At 39.1% G+C, this 22,234-nt stretch overlaps 2 protein-coding genes across 3 annotated transcripts in view; both read right to left on the reverse strand.

Moving 5' to 3' along the window:
- Copg2 (COPI coat complex subunit gamma 2) overlaps window positions 1-11,968 on the reverse strand; it is a 108,898-nt gene extending 96,930 nt beyond the window's left edge. The window contains exons 1-5 of one of the 2 annotated variants that reach the window (XM_042696073.1): window positions 11,856-11,943; window positions 11,156-11,340; window positions 10,635-10,687; window positions 9,840-9,920; window positions 7,352-7,423 (exon numbers count right to left, since the gene is read on the reverse strand). In XM_042696073.1, coding sequence (XP_042552007.1) covers window positions 7,352-7,423; window positions 9,840-9,920; window positions 10,635-10,687; window positions 11,156-11,252 — 303 coding nt within the window. In that variant the 5' untranslated portion in view covers window positions 11,253-11,340; window positions 11,856-11,943. Of the gene's footprint in view, window positions 1-7,351; window positions 7,424-9,839; window positions 9,921-10,634; window positions 10,688-11,155; window positions 11,341-11,855 lie in introns of both variants that reach the window. The other variant, XM_042696074.1, reaches the window with a different exon arrangement.
- A 301-nt stretch (window positions 11,969-12,269) lies between these two features.
- Tsga13 (testis specific 13) lies at window positions 12,270-22,185 on the reverse strand. Its single transcript, XM_042695903.1, has 8 exons — window positions 22,163-22,185; window positions 21,813-21,891; window positions 20,313-20,381; window positions 19,781-19,852; window positions 18,588-18,782; window positions 15,215-15,339; window positions 14,124-14,251; window positions 12,270-12,445 (listed from the first exon to the last, which is right to left on the reverse strand). The coding sequence occupies exons 1-8, from the start codon at window positions 22,183-22,185 to the stop codon at window positions 12,270-12,272; spliced, it is 867 nt and encodes a 288-aa protein (XP_042551837.1).
- Between the last annotated feature and the right edge of the window lie 49 nt (window positions 22,186-22,234).

Below are 22,234 nucleotides of genomic sequence, written 5' to 3' on the forward strand. Positions count from 1 at the left end.
GACTCTGATATCCAATAAACAACTCAAAAAGACCAGAAATGGAGCTGTGTCTCAAGTGGTAGAGTAGAAGCCTTGAACAAAAGAAGCTAAAGGACAGTGTCCAGGCCATGAGTTTCAAGTCCCTGGAACAGCATTTTTAAAAATCTGGATAAGGAGGAAGTGTACTCATAACCTCACTCATGTAACTGTGACCCTCTGTATAGTAGCTTTACAATAAAAAAAAAAAAAAAAAAAAAAAAAATCTGGATAAGAAAATATATAGACTACTATTTTCTTAAATACATGAGTCACTTACTCTGAAATACATAGAAGCGTCATTTTACAGAGAGCTCGACATATACAATGACAATATAAACAGAGTTGTTGCTTTTTTTCCACATGTTAAAGGCTTATCCTGGAAAACACATTTTTTTTTAAATTCTTTAAGTATATGTATGGAGAAGGCTATGGAGGTATAACCTCTATGGAGGTTATAGAGTAACTACTCAGCAAGGATGAGGCCCTTAGTTCAAATCCTAGTACCATCAAAGTGAATGGAGAGATGTACGTACACATTCTGCTCTTTCCCCAATTCAGGGTAAGCCAGTGTTTCTCCTGAATCCCAAATGATTTGTAATTAGACAACTAAATTCCATTGTCAATTATCAAAATTTCCAGATAAATTTCCCATCCCCTCCTTTCCTCAATGCCAACAGACCCAAAACTCCTCCAGTCTGTTCAGCCACATTCCTTACTAAATAACTATAAAATTTTTAAGTAAAAAAAAAAAAAACACCAACTAAAAAATAAAGCTGGGTTCTAGTGACACACACCGGTAATCACAGCAATTTAGAAGGCTGAGATCTGAGGATCTTGGTTTGAAGCTAGCCTGGACAGGAAAGTCCAGTAGACTCTTATCTCCAATTAAACAACAAAAAGGTGGAAGTAGACATGTGGCTCAAGTAGCCTTGAGTAAAAAAAGCTCAGGGGCAGTGCCTACGCCCTGACTTCTAGGCCCAGGACTGGCACAAAAAGAGAGTAAGGAGAGAGAAGAGAGAGAACAGAGAGAAAGACAAGAGAGGGGTGGGGGAGGGGGAAACGAAAGAAAGAAAAACAGAAAAGAACAAAAGATTTTTTAAAAAAGAAACTAAAAAATATCAGACCTAATTCCACAGTCCAAGCTACAAAGAGAATCTGGTGGCATGTACTAAGCCCCTTAAGGAAAGGGAGGGGAATAAGGATTCTAAACATGATTTAACAAAGCAAAATAATCAAACAGGAGGCCAAAATAGGGCAGACCACAGACATACAAAGCTACATGAGAAGAAAATGGGAAATAAATGTCAAAATTTCAGAGCTAAAGAAAATCCTACCCCCATAGTAAAAAATAAATAAATAAACCTATCATGCAAAAGCAGAAGAAAATGAGATGTAAATATATATATATATATATATATATATATATATATATATATATATCTCTAAAACAGAAAAAAATTGGGGCTCAACATTAGTAGTCATCAGAGAAATGGGGAAATGGAAGTTAAAATCACATTTCAGATACTTCCTCAAACCCAACAAAATGGCAAACCTAAATAACAGCTACAGTCTTAACAAAAATGTGCTTAAGGCAGTAAAATAAACTACATAAATACAAAAATACTGGATAAAATATGATCCAAAAATTTTTTAAGTAGCCATAAGCAAAATACACAGCAGTTCAGTTTCTGGAAGTGGAAATGAATTAAACATATATACTATATCATATTTATAAAGACTTTTTAGTTGATTGAAGACACTAAAGAGATGTATTTTGATATATAATCTTAAAAGATACATGAATACCAAAGATAATCTTTCAAAAGTATCTGTGTAACATGTATGGTATATATGTGTACACCACAGGGGAACCAGGAAGATGACACAGAACTAGAGGGAATCAGGGAAAAACATAACAGCGGGACCCATCAGCTGCACTGGACATTGACCAAAATGAACTAAGCAACTTAATGGCAGTGATGGGAGGGAAGAAACAAGTGGGAAAGAGGAAACAGCTGATGCTATGCAAAACAAAAGAAATGTACATACCACCCAATGTGGAAGAAATTAACTGTATCGCAAAGCTCATAGAACTCATAAATGTTATAGACCATGATAGACAATTTGCTCCAGGAAAGTTAGAATGTGTTTGTGACTTTAACTGAGCATCACTATCCCACAATACTGTGAAATTTGGGAAATTATGTAACCACTTAATCACAATAAAAAATTTGAAAAAAAATCTGTAAGAAAGTATTCAGAAACTTACTATTTCTTAAACAAAAATACATGATGCACTCACACCCTGAAAAACATCAAAGCTTATATAAAGTTTAGGAAGTATTAGATTCTAAAACATTCTTCAGATACAAAGGATATTGCAGACAATAACTCAGAGATATGCAAGGTGTACAGAATAGGAAGGAAGGAAAAAAAGTAGCTGAGTAAGTCTAAATGAGCAAAAAAATGATATGCTACAAATATATTTATGTATGCAAATATATATGTACGTCGGGGCAGGGAATGTGGCTCAGTGGTAGACTGCTTGCCTCGCATGCATGAGGCCCTGGGTTAGATTCCTCTGCATCACATAAACAGAAAAAAGCCAGAAGTGGCGCTGTGGCTCAAGTGGTAGAGTGCTAGCCTTGAGCACAGAGAGGCTCAGAAACAGTGCCCAGGCACAGAGTTCAAGCCCCAGGACTGGCAAAAAGAAAAAAAAGATAGATAGATAGATAGATAGATAGATAGATAGATAGATAGATAGATAGATAGATAGACAGACAGACAGACAGACAGACAGACAGACAGACAGACAGACAGACAGACAGACAGATAGATAGATGTGTGTCTATATATAATTAAGGTTAAAATGTCCTGAGATTTTCCATTTCCCATGAGCAGAAAAAAAAGATGAAGACGAATATTAGATTTTGGTAAGTCAAAAACCCAAAATGAAATTTTTGAGTGACCCCTAAAAACTTCTAAAGTATTATCTCACATGTCAGTCACTGATGCTCTTTTTATTTTTTTTTCTTTCTGCTTTGTTTTAGTTTCTAGTACTACTTCACACTTATTTTTTTTCTAATCTGATAGTAATTCCATGTAGTGTATTCTATTTTATGTAGGGTTTTTTTTGGTGGAGGTAAGAATATTTCCACTAACTACAAAACAATTCTTATATTCTGCTGAATACAAAAATGCAAAATGTAAGAATTATTTGAATTCAGTGCCTTATACTGGCTAGGCAGGCACTCTATTGCTTAAGCCACATCCCCAGCCAATTTAGCTTTTATTTTTCAGATAAGGTCTTACATATTGTCTGGACAGTTTTGACTAGCCTGAATAGCAATCTTCCTACTTATACTTCCCAGATAGCCAGTATGACAGGTATGCCCCACTATGGGTACTATGATCTACTATGCTTTTTATTGGTTGAAATGAAGGTCTTAGGAACTTTTTGTCCAGGCTGGCTACAAACCATGATCTTCCCAATCTCAGCCTACCAAGTAGCTAAGATTATAAACAGCAGTAGCCACACCTACACCACATGTTACTTGTAAAAAAAAATAAATAAATCTGGAAGTTCTATTTGTCCTCTTTATGGCTTCTTTCTTACTATTAATTGCTAATTATTTTAGGGCCACTGTCCACTCCACCTTTATCATTTCTGGATTTATACCCAATGACCCATTTTTCTCCTGTTTAAGGAACTGGGGATGTAATTCAAGTGGTAGAATAAATGTTTTCCAAGCATGATGCCCTAAGTTCAAACCCCAGTACTGCCCAAAAAATTAAAGTAAGAATTTCTTTTTCTCCAGATTATGAATGACTGCTTGTCTGACTTTACCTTTTTCTTCAACAAAGAGTCTTCATCTCCTCAGCTTAAGTAATTGTGTCTCCTTAGCCTTATGCAACTGGGATTACAGGTATTTGCCATTATCCCTGGTTTACATGTCTGATTTTATTACTTGTTGTACATCACAAAATTTGTACTGTAAATGCTAGTTTTATAGTATTGAACTTTAGCATGAGGTTAGATTAATTGGGATTACTTTTTATTTTTTCTTTTTTTAACTTAATATCTTCCCATACCCTTCTGGGAACTATACCAGGTATCTTCTGTATTTACAAAGTCTTTCTATCCTCATGAACCGCTCTAAGCTGTGTATCCTTCTGATTTTCTTCTGAACTGTGAGTAGCTCCTTTATGCATACATAGATCAACTCTTATCCAGACTCAGCAGATGGTTGGCTACCTTTCATTCTCTCCCTCCCCCTTTTCCTTCTTCCTTTCTGATATTCTGTCTTACAGATTCAAACTTTCTTGGCTTCCCCAACCTCCATCTGTCTTCTTAACTCAGAAAGAAGGCAATTGGCTACCTTTTCAGTCTGCCCTATTGGTCTGAGGCCTGTTAATTTGCCTCTGGGAAAATTACTGATATAATCCCAGGGCTCACCTAGTTTGCATCCCTTCTGAAGGTCAGTCTTGGAATGCCTTGTATCTAATGTCTAAAAAATGCTGTGTCACATATTTTGATTTTCTATATTTATAGCAGCAGACCCTTTATGCTAATATGCTGAAAACAATAAAATAAGGTATTTAATATTAAAACACTGACTTTTTAAAATTCTGCTCCCATTTTACCCCCTCCTCCTTTTTTCTCTTCCTCTCCATTCTTTCATTAATTTGAATATTATTCTACTGTAATTAAAATGAAAAAGTCTATATGATTTCATTCCATTCCAATTTGTTGTCTGATTTTACAGATCAATTACACAACTGGTATTTGTAAATGTTCTTTGTTTACATTTAATATAAAAAAGTATACATATACCATCTTATTATATGATTTATATTTTGTCTTGCTTTATCTGTGTTTGCTCTTTTTTCTATTATTACTCTTGATTATGTTTTCTTTTTTCATAATTAGTTTGGAAGAGAAAGCAATGGGAAAAAAAATCAATGACATGAAAAGCACTATAAACCTCTAAACAAACTTCCTAGGAATAAAATGAAGAGCTATCACAATGATTCACAATGGAATCATCAGACACTATAAAAACAAGAAAGACCATATTCTATATTCTATCCTTCTACAAATTCCAAACCCCTCCATTACATTCTTTCATCAGCAAAATTTCCTATTCCCTCAAACTCCTCTCTGAATGTTCTCATTTTTTTTCTCTAACTAAAACATCTTTCTTCCTGGGCTGGGAAGGTGGCTCAGTGGTAGAGTGCTTGCCTTGCATGCCTGAGGCCCTGGGTTCGATTCCTCAGCACCACATAAGCAAAAAGAAAAAAGCCGGAAGTGGCACTGTGGCTCAAGTGGTAGAGCGCTAGCCTTGAGCTGAAGAGCTGACGGACAGCGCCCAGGCCCAGAGTTCAGGCCCCATGACTGGACCCAAAAAAAAAAAATCTTTCTTCCCTAAGAATTATCCCTCAGCTTTCTCAAAATGTTGGGTGTTTTCTCTTATATCACCTCATAATACCAGGCCTACAGATGGAGAAGTGGCTCAAGTTGTTGCTCACTATCATTTCAAATCATTACCCCACTTTCTTTCATTGCAACTTGCTTCCCTAAAACACTCTGGGTTTAAAGCTTCTGCCTTTATGTATCATCTGCCACCCTGCCTGGTTACACATAGAGATACCAGTGTACTTTTCCTATTTTAAAAAAATTACTATCTTGTTCATTATTATTCTCTCTAGTATTATCACAGGAATAAACAGTAGTGAACATACTATCCACATATCCATACAAACCTTAACTCTACAATCTGGCTTCTCAATTCCTTGGCCTTCTCTTTTTCCAGTGGTTTATTCTCCCTCCACTGGTGACCACTGTCACAGTTTCTATCAATAATAGTATCCCATATCTCCTTTTATTTCCAAGTATCTCATTATCGAACTACCACTCCAGACTCTAACAATTCTTTTTGTTCCATCATGATATATAATCCATTAACCCTATTAACTTGTGCAAACCCAGTCAGACCCAGCACTGGCTGAAAAATGCATTAAAAATAAAATAAAATAAAATATTTCACTAGTTGTTTCTAAGTACACTGACATTTTTTTCCCATTAGGAAAAGAAACGATGAACTTAGAACTTTAAATATACAGCTCAAGGTCTGGGTAAAAGACCAGAAATTAACTTTAATAGATATGTCTAGTGACTACAGGTAACTGAATTACAATGTAAACTCAATTTATACCCTTATAGAGCATCTTATGTTAAAATTAAGACCTTGACTGGCAAGCAAGAAGACCCTGAAAACTGAAATGGAGACCTATGGGTAAAGTCTAATAAAGCTGAGTACCTGGAATCTCTAAGTTCTACCAAGCCTCCTTTGTCAATACAATACAATCGTCCTTTTTTTTTTTTTAATTAGTAAACTTTTACCATATTTACTATTATAATTATTTTCTCCTTTTGTTGGTAGTAATAGAGTTTGAATTTGGGGCATTGAGCTTATTAGCAGGTGCTCTATCCTTTGAGCCATACCCACAGTATACAAGCATCATTTTTTCAATGTCTGAGGAAATTATTACCTGAAGAGTACTATAAAGGCATTCCTTGAGACAGCTGCCTTGCAAGAACTGATGGCCTTCCTGGGGAACTATTTCTAAAACCTTTAATTATCTAGACACATAGCCAGTCTCAAATCCCAGAAAGTCCTAAAAGTTGGGTACTACATAACCTGTGCTGACATGTAGTGCACATGAAAAGAACATCAAGTCTTAGCCAATTATGCTAATAGAAAACTGAGAAACATATATCCCACAATCCCTTTCCCTGTACAGTTGAAAAGAAGAGAAACATGTGCCATACTTAGAAAACAGAAGAAAAGCAGCAGCCATATACTCTAAAAGATTAGGGTAATCCAAAGAGAGGAATAAGCAGCAATACTGGTAGATTTTTTTCTTTATTCCATGTCACCACCCCAACTCCATATCCAGTTCTTACAAAATGCCAACTCTCCTGACTAATACCAACCTCAGCCTACTAGAAACTTGATTAAGAATTGACAGATATGGTCACTGTGTGTACTGACTTCTACATCAGTCTATCTTTGTTAAAAATTAAGACCTTAACCATTAAGCGTCTAAGCCATTTTTATGACAGAACAGAACATCTGTGGCTTTGTACTATACAACATTAATTCTATCATTTTTGCAAGCCTTTTTAATAAGCATTTGTAAATTTTATGAAGATAAATATTAAGTAATTTTAGAAATTTCAAACAACCACCCCTAAATTGGAACACTCTAAGTTCCCTGGGGAAAAGAAATCAAAGTCTTTTTCATCCTAAAAGAAATTTAAAAGACTTACATCGTTAGATTGAAACAATCGAGTCATTGCAAAGAAGGCTTCTGTAGCTTCCAGAGTTCCAAAGTGTTCACCCTGAGTAAAATTTAAAACAAATTTAAAACTTTAAAATGTAGTTGTTAAGGATCGTCCCTTTATTCCCGTAAAAAACGTTCAAACTATGGGAAATGTCTTGTTATAAACATTCTGTCTTTTGGTGGTGATCGGTCTGGCTTTCAATTTTAAATCCCAGATGGCCATTTATCCACTTATTTAAACTAATTCAGTATCACATAGCACACTTAGAAATTCTGGAACAGTAGTCTCTAAGCTTTTAGCAGAAACTGTTTATATTTCTCTGAAGAGGACTTACAAGGAGGGAGAATATGACAGTAAGTGGTTTCTAATCAGAATAGGATAATACTATTACAGCGCCTAAGTGTAAAGATCATACTTCATCCATTTCTACAACACCCAGCACAATGCTTGATGTATCATAAGAGCATAATAAATATTCAACTGTAAAGTCATATCTATGAGGATCAATAAGAAGCAAAACAAAAGAGAAGGATCCAGATTTATTAATAAGGTTTGAGTAGCTGCTACTTATCCCAAGCACTGCTCCAATTCCTCAAAAACATGGGCTGAGAGTTTCACACACCTTAATGTGATTAACAAGTCATTTAGGGATCTTGCAAATGTTGCTGAACTGGGAATTATTATTTTTTTTTTTTTTTTTTGGTCAGTTGTAGGGCTTGAATCAGGGCCTGGGTGCTGTCCTTGAGCTCTTATGTTCAAGGCTAGTGCTCTATCACTTTAAGCCACAGCTCCACTTCTGGTTTTTGAATAGTTAATTGTAGATAAGAGTCTCATGGGGGACTTTTCTACCCAGGCTGGCTTTGAACCACAATCCTCAGATCTCAGCCTCCTGAGTAGCTAAGATTACAGGCATAAGTCATCAGCACCCAACTGGGAATCATATTTTGTTGAATAATGTGGTGTTAGGTAACTTATTCACTAATATTCAAGACATTTCAGATCACAAACTACAGAAACTATTACCATTTCAACAGTTTTAATTTCATTAAAAGCAATACTACATAAGTGCAGTCTCTTTTCAGAACTTCAGATTTCATGTAAGTCCCCAACTTTTTAGTTGAAACTCAGTAAATACATGGCTCTCTCAACTGTAGTAGAAATTTAAAAATGTTTTTCCATAAAGCCTACCATGATCTAGGGAGAAATAAAATGAATGTTGCCAAACTTGTTTGTGCAATTAATTATGCTTATGTTGTGCTTGATAATTTCCTTATAGTGTTTCAGCATGAAGTGCTCCATGTAAGTAGTATTATTCAATATGAAGGGATATGCTGAGTCAACTTGGACTACTCAAAATTCTTTTTATATAATGGACCTAGACAATTTGGGCACAACATATACTACAGAAAGTTAAGACACACTGTATGACTTTAGTTTAAATATAATATACTACCACAAAGGAGTTAATGACCTTATGAGCAGATATAGTCTATTTTAAATTATATGCTTTTTATTCAGTGTCCATTTGCAAACCACAAAAAATTATTAAATCTCTGGATTAGGTCATCAGCCACAAAACAGAGAAGAGAAAATGCTCTCTTAGGATTCTCTTAGAACTGGAAATTAGCCTTCTTGGCATCACATGTAAACCACTTGAAATATATGGCATATGTAAGCATGTGTGCACATACACATACAAGTGCATAAATATAAAATCCATAAACAAATATTTTCTAAAGTTCTCTATATTCTGTGAATTTTTTCAGCCTGAATCAAAGACGGTTAAGGAAACACAAAAACAGCAACACTAATAAAACACAGAATCTACTTTATACTGTCCAGAACAGTACGTAAGACACAGTAAGTATGCAGTAAAATTTGCTAAAGTAACTGAGTGAAAACTATTCAAGATATATACTATGTCCAGCACTATTCTCAATATTTAATATGTATTATTTCATTATATTATTAAGCATTATAATCTCAGTACAGAAGAGGACACACAGGCTATCATGGTTAAATTACCCAGATTCATGTTGCTAGAAACAGTGAAATATCTAAATAGTAAATCAAACTTAAAGCCATCACTGTTACATACAAAAAAGATTAAATCTCATAAGTTTATCTACCTGTGCACTATATTTTTGGAGAGTCATAAAAACCTCTGAATTCAAGATGCTGCAAAAATTGGGAGCACTAGAGTACAATGTAAATCGTATGTTCCAGCAAGTACATGTTAAATTCAAATCATGTTTATCAAGAATCTACTATTTGCTTATTTTAATACCTTATGAATCTAAAAAGAAATATATAACATATATTCTTGTGCTCAAGAAGAGTATGTTCCTATTATGATAAAATATCATGGATTTTAAAACTATGTGTATTTATAAATATACTTTCCAGAAAGTACCTCATTTCAGGTAATATTTCATTCTGGAACACAAATATGAAGAAAATCTAAATAACTTACCTGGTTGAGTAGGTAAAGAATCTTTGTAAGAATATGCAAGCATCTCCGGGGATTGATGGGAGTTTCATTGAATATACGAGCCTATGGAAATATTAAAAATATTCTTATAGTATATGCTTACCTTTTCTATCATAGATCACACAAATTTATAATAAATATTTTAATACAATATCCAAATAATGTTACCTGTCTACAGTTCTGTTTACTGTAATATACAATTGTCAAGTGTGGCTCTAATTCATTTTTTACATTAACTACTTCAGCTTTATGGGCTTTATCCATTAGAACCCCAATCTTTATCTACATCCCATGAGCACAGTGAGCTTAGTATTGTAACTTCTTCCAACAACCAGTACTAAACACATCCTCTGACATTTAAAATTCCTAACACAAAACACAGTGTCTGCATTTCTAAGTTTGAGGTCTTTCTATGACAAAGAAATATTCCTTTTTCCTCATCTATAGCCTCTGAACTCAATTGAATTACTTGTTTTTTTAATACATAAATGGAAAATGAATTTATTTACTTTTGAACAAAATTAGGGAGAGTGATTTGTTTTTGTCCAAGACTAGCACTGGAACTCTGCATCTGATATTTTCACCCATTGGCTGGCATTCTACCACCTGAGCTGCTCCTCCAACCCCTGGGAGAATGAGTCTCAATCTTTCACCCTCTCCCCATAGCAGTGTCGACATTCTTAGTTTGTATTCCTTATCACAATATCCCAGTGGTTCTCTGCCTACTATTCTAAAACAGAACTAAAAAGAAAAAGCACAAACTATTTCCAACCATACCTCCTGTAAGACAGCGCTCTTCTCCAGATGCTGAAAAGGATTGGAACCACTACCTAAAGTACAAACAAAAGAACATCCTCAGCAGCTGCCCTACAAAGACCAATTTTATAGAGAAGGGTAATGAATGCTTGGGAAAGCTCACCTAAGTGAGGTGATCATTTGGTGATCAATGGGCTAATCATTACCAATATGCACACAAATGGAAGGAAACCCTTTTGATTCCGGTTATGAGTTCTGTTATCACTATACTATTAGATCTTGGGCTTTTGTTTGGCAGAAATCTTCCCCCAAATGAGTGTCTTTATTCTGACCTCTTTTTTTCCCCCATGAATGTTACAAATACATAATTTTCACATATGACCTATTTAATTTTCAAATGTGTCATTTTTACAGTAACCAAAGGAAGATTCTCATAGAGCATTTTTTATTTCCCTCAAAGCAAGCCCTTCACGTCTCAACACTAAGAGGTAAAAATAAAGAGTTTCACAAGAGCTGAACAGTTCCCATGGTGGTCCACTAACCCAATCTCCACTGCACTTTGTGAGACCAGCTAACACTGAGCTTTCTCTCCTTTTTTATGTATTTATATCTTTTGAACTGGCTTGCCATCTTCCCCATGTGGACCACAGGTAGGTATCAAGACGCCAAGTCATTTCTGGAGGCCTGAGCATTCAATCAGCTGGGTCCCAGGAGGTGGTCTTGGCCCCTGGGAACAAACAAGAATCAAAGGCCCACCAGAAGACTAGACAACAGCATCAGACACTTAAAATGCACACACACAGCACACAGGGCCCGGACCCCAGGCCCGAGAACTAGGCGCTGCGGCCCGGGCCTCACCGCCCCTGCACCCCCTCCCCTACGCCCCGGCCGCCGACACGTGCGCAGCGCTCCTCCGCCCCCCGTCAGGGGTCCTCGGGGAGGCGGCTCCGAGGGGCTCTGGAGAGGGCGGGGAGGGGGCGGGGACGCGGCCCCGGCTGGGGCGGGGCGGCCGAGCTGCTCGAGGCGGCGCCCGCGGCGGGGCGGGAGCGCGCGGCCCGCGGGGAGGCCTCGAGTCGGGGGAGGGGCCACAGGCAAGCCCCCGGCCGGAGCGGACGGCCCCTCACGCGGCGGCGCCCACGCCCCCAGCCCCGCCAGTCCGGGAAGCAGGTGGCGGCGTGCGAGGGAAAGGGAGGGTTGGGGGTCCCCGTGGCTGAGGGTGGGCGTCAGAAGCCCTGCGCGTACCAGACTCCTCGTCCTTCTTGTCGAATTTTTTAATCATCTTGGACGACTTCCCAGCGCCCCAGACCCACCGCAACCGTCCCAGGCGCTGACGGCAAGCGGAAGAGACTGCAGGAAGGCCGGCCTTGTGCTCTTGCGCCGGTTGGGCCAACGGGCTGTCACTCGGGGCCAAGGCCCGCCCTCCCGGGCCGCCGCAGCTGCCCTCGCCCCCTGGGGACGCAGGCACGCCCTTTGCTCCTCCCCGCCTGTGCCGCATGGGGCGGAGCCAGAACTGCCCCGGAGCGCGCCCCGCCCAGCCGCCCGCTCCCGCACGGTCCCGGCGGCAAGCCACGCCCACAGCAGCAACAATCTGTTTTATTTAGTTGGTGACTTCTGCTAGCCAGTCATGGGAGAGTGTGGCGAGGCTGGAAAGGCTTGTTACCGCTTAGTGACAGTGGCCTTCTTGATAATCCACTGCTGGGCCCTTCCGTAGCGGAAGGTGCTTTCCCCTGGCGCGTCCCTGGTGGGCTTCTGTTCCAGGAGAGTCGAAAATGTGAGCGGTTCCCAAACATCCTGGGAACGTGGTGCTTCTTGGCTCTCTGGCTGCTTGGAAACTACGACTAAGCACAAGACATCTTGATCAGTGTGTACCTCCAAAAGTACTAGAAAGGGTCTGAATGAGAGGACAGAGAGAAAAGACCCACTTGAAGGGACCAGAAAAGTTGCTCTTTACTCTTACCCAATTTATACAGATTTTTAGACCATGGACTGCCATTCCCAACCATCTTTTATCATTCTGCTTTCCTTCCCTCAGCCAAACTCACTGCCAATTTAGTCTTCCTTAGTCTCGCCTTTTTCAAACTATTCTATCTGCATTCTTACTGACACTTAAGTCACTCTTAACTAAGTCAATGCATATTGAACATTCGTGTGCTTAGCCTTTTCTCAAAATATATATTGGGGTTTCTTTTTTGTTTTTGTTTTGTTTGGGTTTTTTGTCTGACCGTTTGATTGACAGACTTTTTCTTCTTTTGGCTTCAGTGGCAAAATTCTTGCAATCTTGCCTGTGGTTTGGAAATTCTTATTGTGAGATCTTCTTACCTCTCCCCCCCTCTCCACTCTGGAGATGCATTTTACCCTGTAAATATCCCCTGAATCTGTCCCTCTATCCCTACTGCCATGATCTTAGTTCAAGTTCTTTGTTCTGCCCCATAGACAGTCTTAGAATTCACCATTCACCTAATCATTTCTGGTGTGATCTTTCTTTGCTTAGATACTTGGTACACATTGTGTTGGGGGGGCGGTGCAGATGTTGGCTATCTCTTACTTGCAGTGCAGCGGCTAGTTCAGCTTCCTACCTGGTCTGTCTTTCTTTAGGAAATACACCATAATCAGCTCTTTAGGTACTAAGTAAATGAAGCACTCCATTCTCTTGAGAGAAACTGCAGTCACTATAACTCTCAACAAAAAAGGCTACAGACAGATATTAAGTGTTCTCTTTAAATGTGAATCAACCACATCACGTTCTTTCAAAATTAGCAAAATTATAATCTAGATTAGATTCTAGATCTTAGAGAAATGCTCCCCCTATTATAATTTAAGATTGACTTGTGTGCCTCAGCTTAAATAATATCCTTTAAGATTTAATTCCAGCTTGACTAAATGTACCATGTAATTTATTATATTTGCCTTAGCTGGCTTCTAGAGCTCAACCTGTACTTTCAAGATGGAGTTTCTCCTGAAAGACATAGGTGTTCCTACTTAACTATTCTGAAAAGAATATTTGTAAAAGAAACATATTTGGGGGGAAGGACAGATCTTCTTCCTCTTGCTTGGAGCTAGGTAGAGTGGTGTCAGTAATCCTAGACCAATATTTTTTTACTTGAGAGAGATCCTTCTGGTAAGGATGAAGAAACTGAGGTTGGCTGAGCCTGTATTTATGTAGTATCCAAGGTCCTTCCTGGTCTAGTCCATCTACCTTACATACTGTAACTGCTGTCTTTGGTGCTTAATAAGTGACCAACACTTAGTAGGTACCCCATAAGTGTTGTTAAATAAGACAGTAGATGAGCATTCTCATTATACCTTCTTCCACACCGTTCTATCCTAGCCTCCCCCAAACATCCCAAAGAAAAATGTGGAACTTTATAACTTCTCTGCTACAAGGAAAATGGTGTCCAGAATCAGCATGAGATATACCAGTTTGCCCACCTTCTAATTTCCTTAATTCCTAAGTGTCCGGTCCACATCCATCTCCAGTACTCATGTCAGTGCAACATTGAAAGAACTTACCTCCTTTCTTAGTATCTTTTCCATAGCCTGGAGCAAAGACCAGTTTAGGGTACAGTTTTTTCTGTTTCTTCAAAGCATAGACTTCTGAGTATTTCCCTTCACTCTTGAAATCCTTGTCAGTAGAAAACCTTAACAACAAAAAATATGCACTCCATTTAGGAATCCTAGAGTGGGAGTTCATGGCACCAATCACTTTAAACTGATTCCATCCTCAGAGATCCCAAAGGAGAAGTGTTGATTGGTACAGAGTGGGATTGTTGTTCAGTGGCCAGGGAAGTGACACTGCAAACCTTCCAGATACTTGGGAATCTGTTATCTTCTCCAAGCTACATAGCTAGTTTCAAATAAAAACCTCTTTTATCTTTGTATTGTCCTAATTTTTTATGATTAACAAGGATATTTTATTGTGGGAACTAAGTCAAATCTTTTTTTAAATTTAATTTTGTCAAGGTGATACTATAATTATTAACTCATACTGAGTTTACTCCTGTTCTTGTGTGTGTGTGTGTGTGTGTGTGTGTGTGTGTGTGTGTGTGTGTGTGTGTGTGTGTGTGTGTGTGTGTATGTTTGTGTCCTCGGAACACAGACTATAGAATTCAGCCCTTCCCTTCATTCTAGAAACTGGCTTCTTGAGTTTTTCATTGCTATGTCTCTTTTATTAGCATCTCAAAGAGATTTTTTGTTTGTTTGTTTTTGGTCAGTCGTGCGACCTGAACTCTGGGCCTGAGTCCTGTCCCTCAGCTCTCTACCACTTGAGCCACAGTGCCACTTCCAGCTTTTTCTGCTTATGTGGTGCTGAGGAATCGAATCCAGGGCCTCATGCATGCAAGGCAAGCACTTTGCCACTGAGCCACCTTCCCAGCCCCATCTCAATGAGGTTGAAGGTCAGGTAGGGAAACTGTCTTATAGTTATATGGCTGGACTGTTCCCTATGACCAAAAGTATGTGAAGAACATTCTCACTGCTCCCTCTTCAATACAAACTTATCCCAAACCCCTTTGAGTCTCCTTTTGTGTTGAATTGTATTAGAAAGAGAGAATAACATAAAGACAAGACAGAAGAAATAAGTACAAGCAGCCCACTGCCATCACCTAAACCACTGTTTTTTCTTGAGTGTGGAATCGTCCATCCTTTTCAAAGGGAAGGTTGTTTTCTTTTCCTGAGGCATCTTGGGTAGGCAGACTTTCTCAGTGGGTTTAGGCTGACAGCAAATCTCCTGTGGCAAGGCAAGAAGAGTAAAGGAGGAAGTGAGATCTGAGTCCCTTGGAATTTAAAGGCTGGACTGAGTTTCAGGACTGTTATAATTTCCCTAAACTGGTACAACAAAGCCTATGGGAGAGGGAAGTGAGAACTGGGATACCAGGATAATATTTATTTACCTCATTGCTAGTTACTACACCTTGGAAGTGAATGGAGGAGGATATGGTTTTGGAAAGGGTAAATCAGTAAATCACCTGGGAATCAAATATGTGGCAATATATTAGGGAATAGATCCATGAGCTTCTACCTTCCTTTCTTAGTGATTGCTGCCCTTATCCATTTTCCTTTCTCTGTCTGCAATGAAAGGCATGAAATGGAGGATTTGTAAGCTAATAATTTTATCATTCCTAAAGGTCATAGAATCAAAGACTTTCAGAGTCTTAATTCCAGTCTGACTCTTCAACTGACACTCATGTCTCCTCTATAATTTCACAATCAAGCACTCATTCTTCCTATACCAAAAAAAAGAAGAAGAAATGTAGTTTCATTTTCAATTAACCAATCATTATTTTTCTGCAAAACAGAAAAATCGAATGCTTCTTCCACAGACCTCAAAAAAATGGAATAAATCTATCATTGTCCTCCTAGACTTCATTTCTTCCAGGCTAAAATATAGTCAATATCTTGAACTTTTCTTCTTATAGCATGGCTTTGAGTTATCTCATTTTCCAATTTATCTCACTTGGGAAAATTGAAATTTATCTTTATTTTCCCTTAATATATGGCAGTCTGAAATGAAGACAAAATGTCAGGTGCTGCATTGCAGGGAACATCTCTTGTCCCCATTTGTTCAAAATGGTTACCTCCCCTGACAGCCTTAGCTAACCCCATGATCTAAAACTGCCCCTCATACATCATTACATTCTACTGTTTGTCCTGCTTTGTCTGGTACCTGACACATTTATTTGCTTATAGTCTGTTTACCTTGCTACACTTAAACTTCATAAAGGCAAAGGCTTTGGCTTAGTCATTGATTTAGCACTAGCATCCTTTAATAGTGTATTGTTCATAGTAAGTGCTCAATAAATATTTGTTGAATGAATGACCAATCAAGATATTGGGCGTTTTCTTTTAGAATCTTTTCAAACATACTTGCTGTTGCTAAACTATGTCTGTTTTTTAAAAAAAATTCTAACTCATTCTCTTTAAGCTTTAGTTTTAAGTAATAAGAATCTAATTCAAGTTACCTAATTAATAAGTGTCTTAATGACAGAACATATGCTAGGAACTAAGTCATAGCTAATGACTCCAGACAAAACAAGAGCAGAACTGAACCTCATCAAAGGAAAACAAAAAAGTTATTAAGAATCCATGATGGGGCTGGGAAGTTGGCTCAGTGGTAGAGCGCTTGCCTTGCATGCCTGAGGCCCTGGGTTCGATTCCTCAGCACCACATAAGAAAAAAGAAAAAAGCTGGAAGTGGCGCTGTGGCTCAAGTGGTAGAGCGCTAGCCTTGAGCTGAAGAGCTGAGGGACAGCGCCCAGGCCCAGAGTTCAGGCCCCGCGACCGGACCCAAAAAAAAAAAAAAAAAAAAAGAATCCATGATGGCCCCAAGGACCACCATCTTATTTTGACCCTGGCATATCACTAACACATCTCTCCTGCTTGCCTCCTGTCTGCTTTCTTTCTCTGTCTCTTGTTCATTCCTTAACTTCTCCCCACCATTTCCATCTGTTCCTCCTTCCCTCTCTCCTTCCCTATAACTTCCACCTGCCCTTCTTCCTCGTGGAGGTCCTTTTATGGCCTCCCTCTGTGTACCATTTTAGCTCCCATTTCCATTGCCTTAATATTTTCATTGCCCAATGTAAGGTGTCTGGGCCAAGCATTTAACTGTGAAAGAAACATCTATGTATTTCACAGTTTGACTATTAGATCCCACACTATTTCTAAAGCATGTAAGTCTGGACATTAATGCTTTTCTTGTACTCCATTCTAGGTTCAACAAAGATTGCCATTCTCAGGAAAGGAAGAGGCTACCATATGGATGAAGAACCACCGTAGATATTGTATATGCTAGATATTACCATTCAGAGAGCCTTACCATCCATTAATCCAATTTAATTGATATGACAATATGTTCATGGGTATGATTTGGTTCTACCTCTGACCTCAAGGGTCTACAAAGGTCTACAAAGCTCCTCTTGTATCCAGGCTACCTGTTAGCCTTGTTTTCCTTCTCTGGATTGAGCAAGGAGACAGTCCTGGCCTGGCATTTGTTTCACAGAGCACATTATACCCACTAGCATGACACATACCCACTGAGCTTACCTTCAAAGAACACAAATTTGAGACCCAAGAGAACACAGGCAGGCAATGAAGTCATTCATTCCTTTGCCAACATTGGATATTGGCATTCAATCTTCCACTTGAAGAAGAATCTAATACAGTCATTCATTTAGCAACTAAACAAACACTAATTCCAAATTCACCACATTATATTATAAGGATATGCCTTGGGATACCCGACTCCCAATAATCTTTTGTTTGCACTTTTACTTATTTTTTTCCTCTCAGACTAAACCTGCCTTGAGGGCTGTCAACAACTTTCTTTTGTTCTCTTTCCTAAATATCTCTTAAATCAATTCCCTTCACTTCTTCTGTTACTGACTTCATTTGAACCTTTAGTATCTCTTTATCTTGACTATTATAGTAATAGCATAACTAATCTTTCTGGGGCTTGTCTTTTCCACAACTAATGTACCTTTCTTCAGCCTGCAAAACACTCTTCCTGAAACACAAATTTGATTACACCCTTTTATCTCCTGCCATTTACTCTCTTAAATCTCTCTGAAAGCACCTCACATTCTCCCATCTTTAAGCCTTCACACTTTGCTCTGATTGGAACATTCTCCTATTCTTTTATTGTGAGTTACTTCCCTATGATTCCCTTTTCCCAAACAGAGCCACAGCTCTCCCTTCTACATTACTTCTATATTTTGTGTATTCTTTGATTATCCACATATCCTGGTATAGTAGAATTATGTTTATATATTCTGTTTATTGATCTCCTATTAGATTCCCAATTTCCAGTTAAAACTCCATATTATCCCTGCATTTTACAAATGTTTCCTAGGCCCTCCAGGTTCTCTTTTGTGATAACCTATGTCCAGGAATGAGAAAGAAGAGGGAGCTTCTCAAGTATGAGGCTTGGGGTTAAGTTAGCTCCTTTCTCCAAGCGAACTCCTAAATTTTTAGGGACCATTACCTGGAGTATCATCCTGGAAAAGTATTTTGGATCATTATCCTGATTGACATAGCTGGGAAGTGGGTTGTTGGTCATGATCAGTGAGGTCATATCCTGATCAAACTCCGATAGTTTGAACATGAAGCTGGTGATATTTCTGTTTCGAATCAGAAGCTTATGCAGTGAGGAGGGCTTTAAAGGCTCATAGTACAGGGCCTGGGCAGATACAGAAAGATTTCCAGAGAGACAAAGATTAGACTAAGACAAAAGTAGCAGATCAGTTAGCTAATCTTTGGCCTCTGAGAAACTGGGTCAAGGCAAGCAAGGGCCGAACAAATCTACCCATAATCTTCAGTATCATCTGAAACTTTCAGAAGCTTTCTTATCCAATCCGAACATCCATTCCCCCGCCTATAAACTAAGGGGCTAGGGAAATGCAACTGAAAAAGTTTCCACAGGAACAGGAACAAGATGATCGAAGTCTTGCAAAGAAGCGTAATGGGGCTGGGGATTTAGCTCAGTGGTAGAGCACTTGCCAAAAATGTGCAAGATTAAGGGTTTAATTCCCAGTACATACTGTCCCCTCCACCCCACACACAAATAAAATTGTTGTAAATAAATTATCTTTTTTAAAAATTGTATAATGTGATGCCCAACAGAGTGAGAGAAACTAAGTAGTTTCTATGTGGCTCTACCTGATTGGCCTTCTTTCCACACAGGGACCATAGCTCAAGGCTTCCTTTATTTGTCTTCCCACCCACCCACCAACACCTCTCCTCAGGCTCTTGCTTTAACAGGTCTTCATAAGCTCAGAAAGGAAAGGCCCTCAAGAAACCCTGCTTGTAACCTAAGGTGTGGGTGGGGGAAGGGGCAGTCTCACAGAGTTTGCTTTTCTCTCAACAGGAGGATTAGAAAGAGAGAGAGGAATAGGGATTCGAAATATCTTCTCTGGTGATAAGTGTATTTTCTCAACTGGGGGGAAAAAAAACCCCAAAACAAAAAACACCCATCTGCAGAGACCACTTTCCTTCCAGGTCCCATTTCACCACCCTGATGCCAGGTAGGACCTCAGACTAAATCTCTGCAGTTGCTCTGCCTCCCTGTCCTAGAAGGAAGGGGGCAGGGGAGTTATGGAGGCTTTTGGAGTACTGTGCAGTGGCCTCTGCACTGCTGAGACACTCCCTTAGAGGTCTTGGGGGAGAGATGCCACCTACCAAATTTGGATGGACTGCGTAATACCGGTTGTTCTCTAGGGTAAATTTTGATGGCCCAACCGTATCAAAAACCTAAAGACAAAAAAAATCAGAATTAGTGGTTTCAAGTCACACCAATCTTTTAAAATTTTAATTAGTTGAGTCAGAGTCTAGATTGGCCTAGAATTAGCTCTGTGGCCCAAGCTGTCCTCTAACTTGTGATCTTCCTACCTCAGCCTTCCAAGTGTAGGGATTACAGGTATGTACCAACATTCTCAGTTCAAATGGCACCTCATTCCACTCATCACCTCACCTTGTCGTCACTACAAAGAGGTGTACACTAAGAGAACACTGTGCCTCAGGTGTTGGGGCATGGGTTTCTGGAACAAGAGTCACAGCAAGGAGAGCTGGGTTCTGTGACCTTCTAACAGGGAGGTTTATACATGGAAACTGGGGCAGCCTTTGCAAATGTCAGGTAACGCTGTTAGAAGGTGAAGTAGACAAGGGCAGCACCAAAATTCAGACCAGGACAAATCATTCCATAGAATCCCACCCTCTCCTCTGCCTGTTCCATATCTACAGGAGTCAGATCAGGCAGACAGTCACCATGGCAGCAGACAACCTTGAAGGAGAAAGCAAGTAACAAAAGAACAAACAACCTAAAGGTCGTGGGTACAAGGTGGGGGGGGGGGGTGTCGCTAAGGACAATCCTACCAACTGAATTGGGAGTGGCACCCTCACAAAGGATGCACATTTTGCAATTTTTTAAAAAAAGATCTCTGCAAATTATGATTCATCCAGAGACAATGTGAAAAAGAATCGGTATCTGCTGTCTGCCACTCTGCTTGTTGTACTGGAGGTAGTGCTGGTGATTTATGGACTATTGGTGTCCTGTCTGGCAGTGAAGATTGCTAGGTCTCTTCCATTGCCTTCCTGCTGCTCCCTGAACTGCTGCCTCTCGGCTTGCTTAGCTTTAAGTTGTCTAAGGATGAATCAAAGGTAGAAAAACACAAGTAGATAAAAAGCTCTGAAATTAAGGGAGGAAAAAGAAGAAAGCACAATCCTGTCTTTGGATCCACCTTTTTAAAGCTTGCCATGTCCCCCAAGGAGATAGTGTATATGATGGGGTGCAGAGGATAGGAGATATGCACTAGACGTGAATAAAACAAGAAGGCATATGGAGAAAGGGAAGTACTAAGAAAGGAACAGAACCATGAGAGAGGTAACATTATTATGCTACAGGAGGAAAATGCTCGCAGTGGGCATTCTTGAGGATTGGATAAAACACCAGAAAAGCAATGACCTAGTCACTCCATATGCTCCTTTAGGAAAGATGAGCTGAAATATGGTATCAGTCCATAGATACAATGTTTTTATTTCTATTGTCTTTTGAAAACAAGTCTATGTGCTCAAAACAAAAATGTATTAAAAACCCTCTTCACCACTATAACACATGGAATTTATTTATAATCAGTAGAAGTCTAGGAATATTTCATTTGGGGTATGAAGAGTTATTCTCTTAAAGGTTTGTTATATTTTTAGGAGGGAAATTCTCTAAGGAAAATGTTTTAACTTCTGAAGTTGTCTGAGGTATTGCTTCACGTTCCCAAATTATCTCCCAGCAGTTGACTTAAACTTACAAGAACGTTCAAATTGGAATATGTTTTTAATTTTGTTATGTTGACTTGAATTATCACTGGCAGTTGAAGTGAAAGTTGATCCGGAAAATTCACTTGAATATGATAATCTTGGGAAAGCAATGGAATTCTGGCACAAGAAGTAGGCTTGAAGTCTAGGTAAGTCTGGGTTTAAAAGTCCCCAAAATAGGTTTCTAGTTCCTAGGTTTTTTGTGTTTCTGGAGTGTGTGTGTGTGTGTGTATTTCTCACTTCCATGCCTCTATTTTTCTTTCACTAAGTGAGATAAATTAACCTTGTTTTATGTAGATATTTTACTCCTTTTTGCTTTCTAATAGGAAGTTTATAGAGCCAATTTGTAAGGTATCCTAAGCAACCCAAAAGAAAGCTGACACCAGAATGCTTATTACTCACTTACCAAGTCACCATCATCAGTGTTTTGTTTCCAGAGTTTAATTGGGGTAGTTTCTGAAGCCTTTGGTGTGGCAATCTGAACCCTGAAAAAGAGGCAGAACATCTCAATGCATTTGTTGACTCAGAGTCCTGGCCTTCAGCATGTTCTCAATCTCCCCCAGCTAAGTTTAGGAGCTACACAAGAGGCTGACATCTGAGGATTGTGTTTCAAAGCCAGCCCCACCAGGAAGGTCTGTGAGACTCCAATTAACCACCAAAAAAAGCCAGAAGTGGCCAGTGTTAATTAGCCAATGAATCCATGAGAAGGAACATAGTTCATGGAACTTCAAATCGAAATTTACAAGTCCCGCTGACCTTGCTTGGATGTCTGCTCTCATTATTCTAACCGCAGCCTAGGATTTTCTTTCTAGAACTAGTGTAGAAAAG

The sequence above is a fragment of the Dipodomys spectabilis genome, unplaced genomic scaffold, assembly GCF_019054845.1.
Source record: "Dipodomys spectabilis isolate Male_0828 unplaced genomic scaffold, ASM1905484v1 ptg000197l, whole genome shotgun sequence".
Taxonomy (NCBI): Eukaryota; Metazoa; Chordata; class Mammalia; order Rodentia; family Heteromyidae; genus Dipodomys; species Dipodomys spectabilis.

Excerpts from the sequence above, each read along its gene's own strand:
- Tsga13 (XM_042695903.1), bottom strand. The coding sequence starts at position 22,185 with ATGAGAGCAGACATCCAAGCAAG. Across the intron at positions 20,382-21,812 it reads ACACTGATGATGGTGACTTG|GTTGTCTGCTGCCATGGTGA; the intron begins GTAAGTGAGTAA and ends TTCTCCTTCAAG. Across the intron at positions 14,252-15,214 it reads AAGAAAAAACAGTGGTTTAG|GTTTTCTACTGACAAGGATT; the intron begins GTGATGGCAGTG and ends TTTGTTGTTAAG.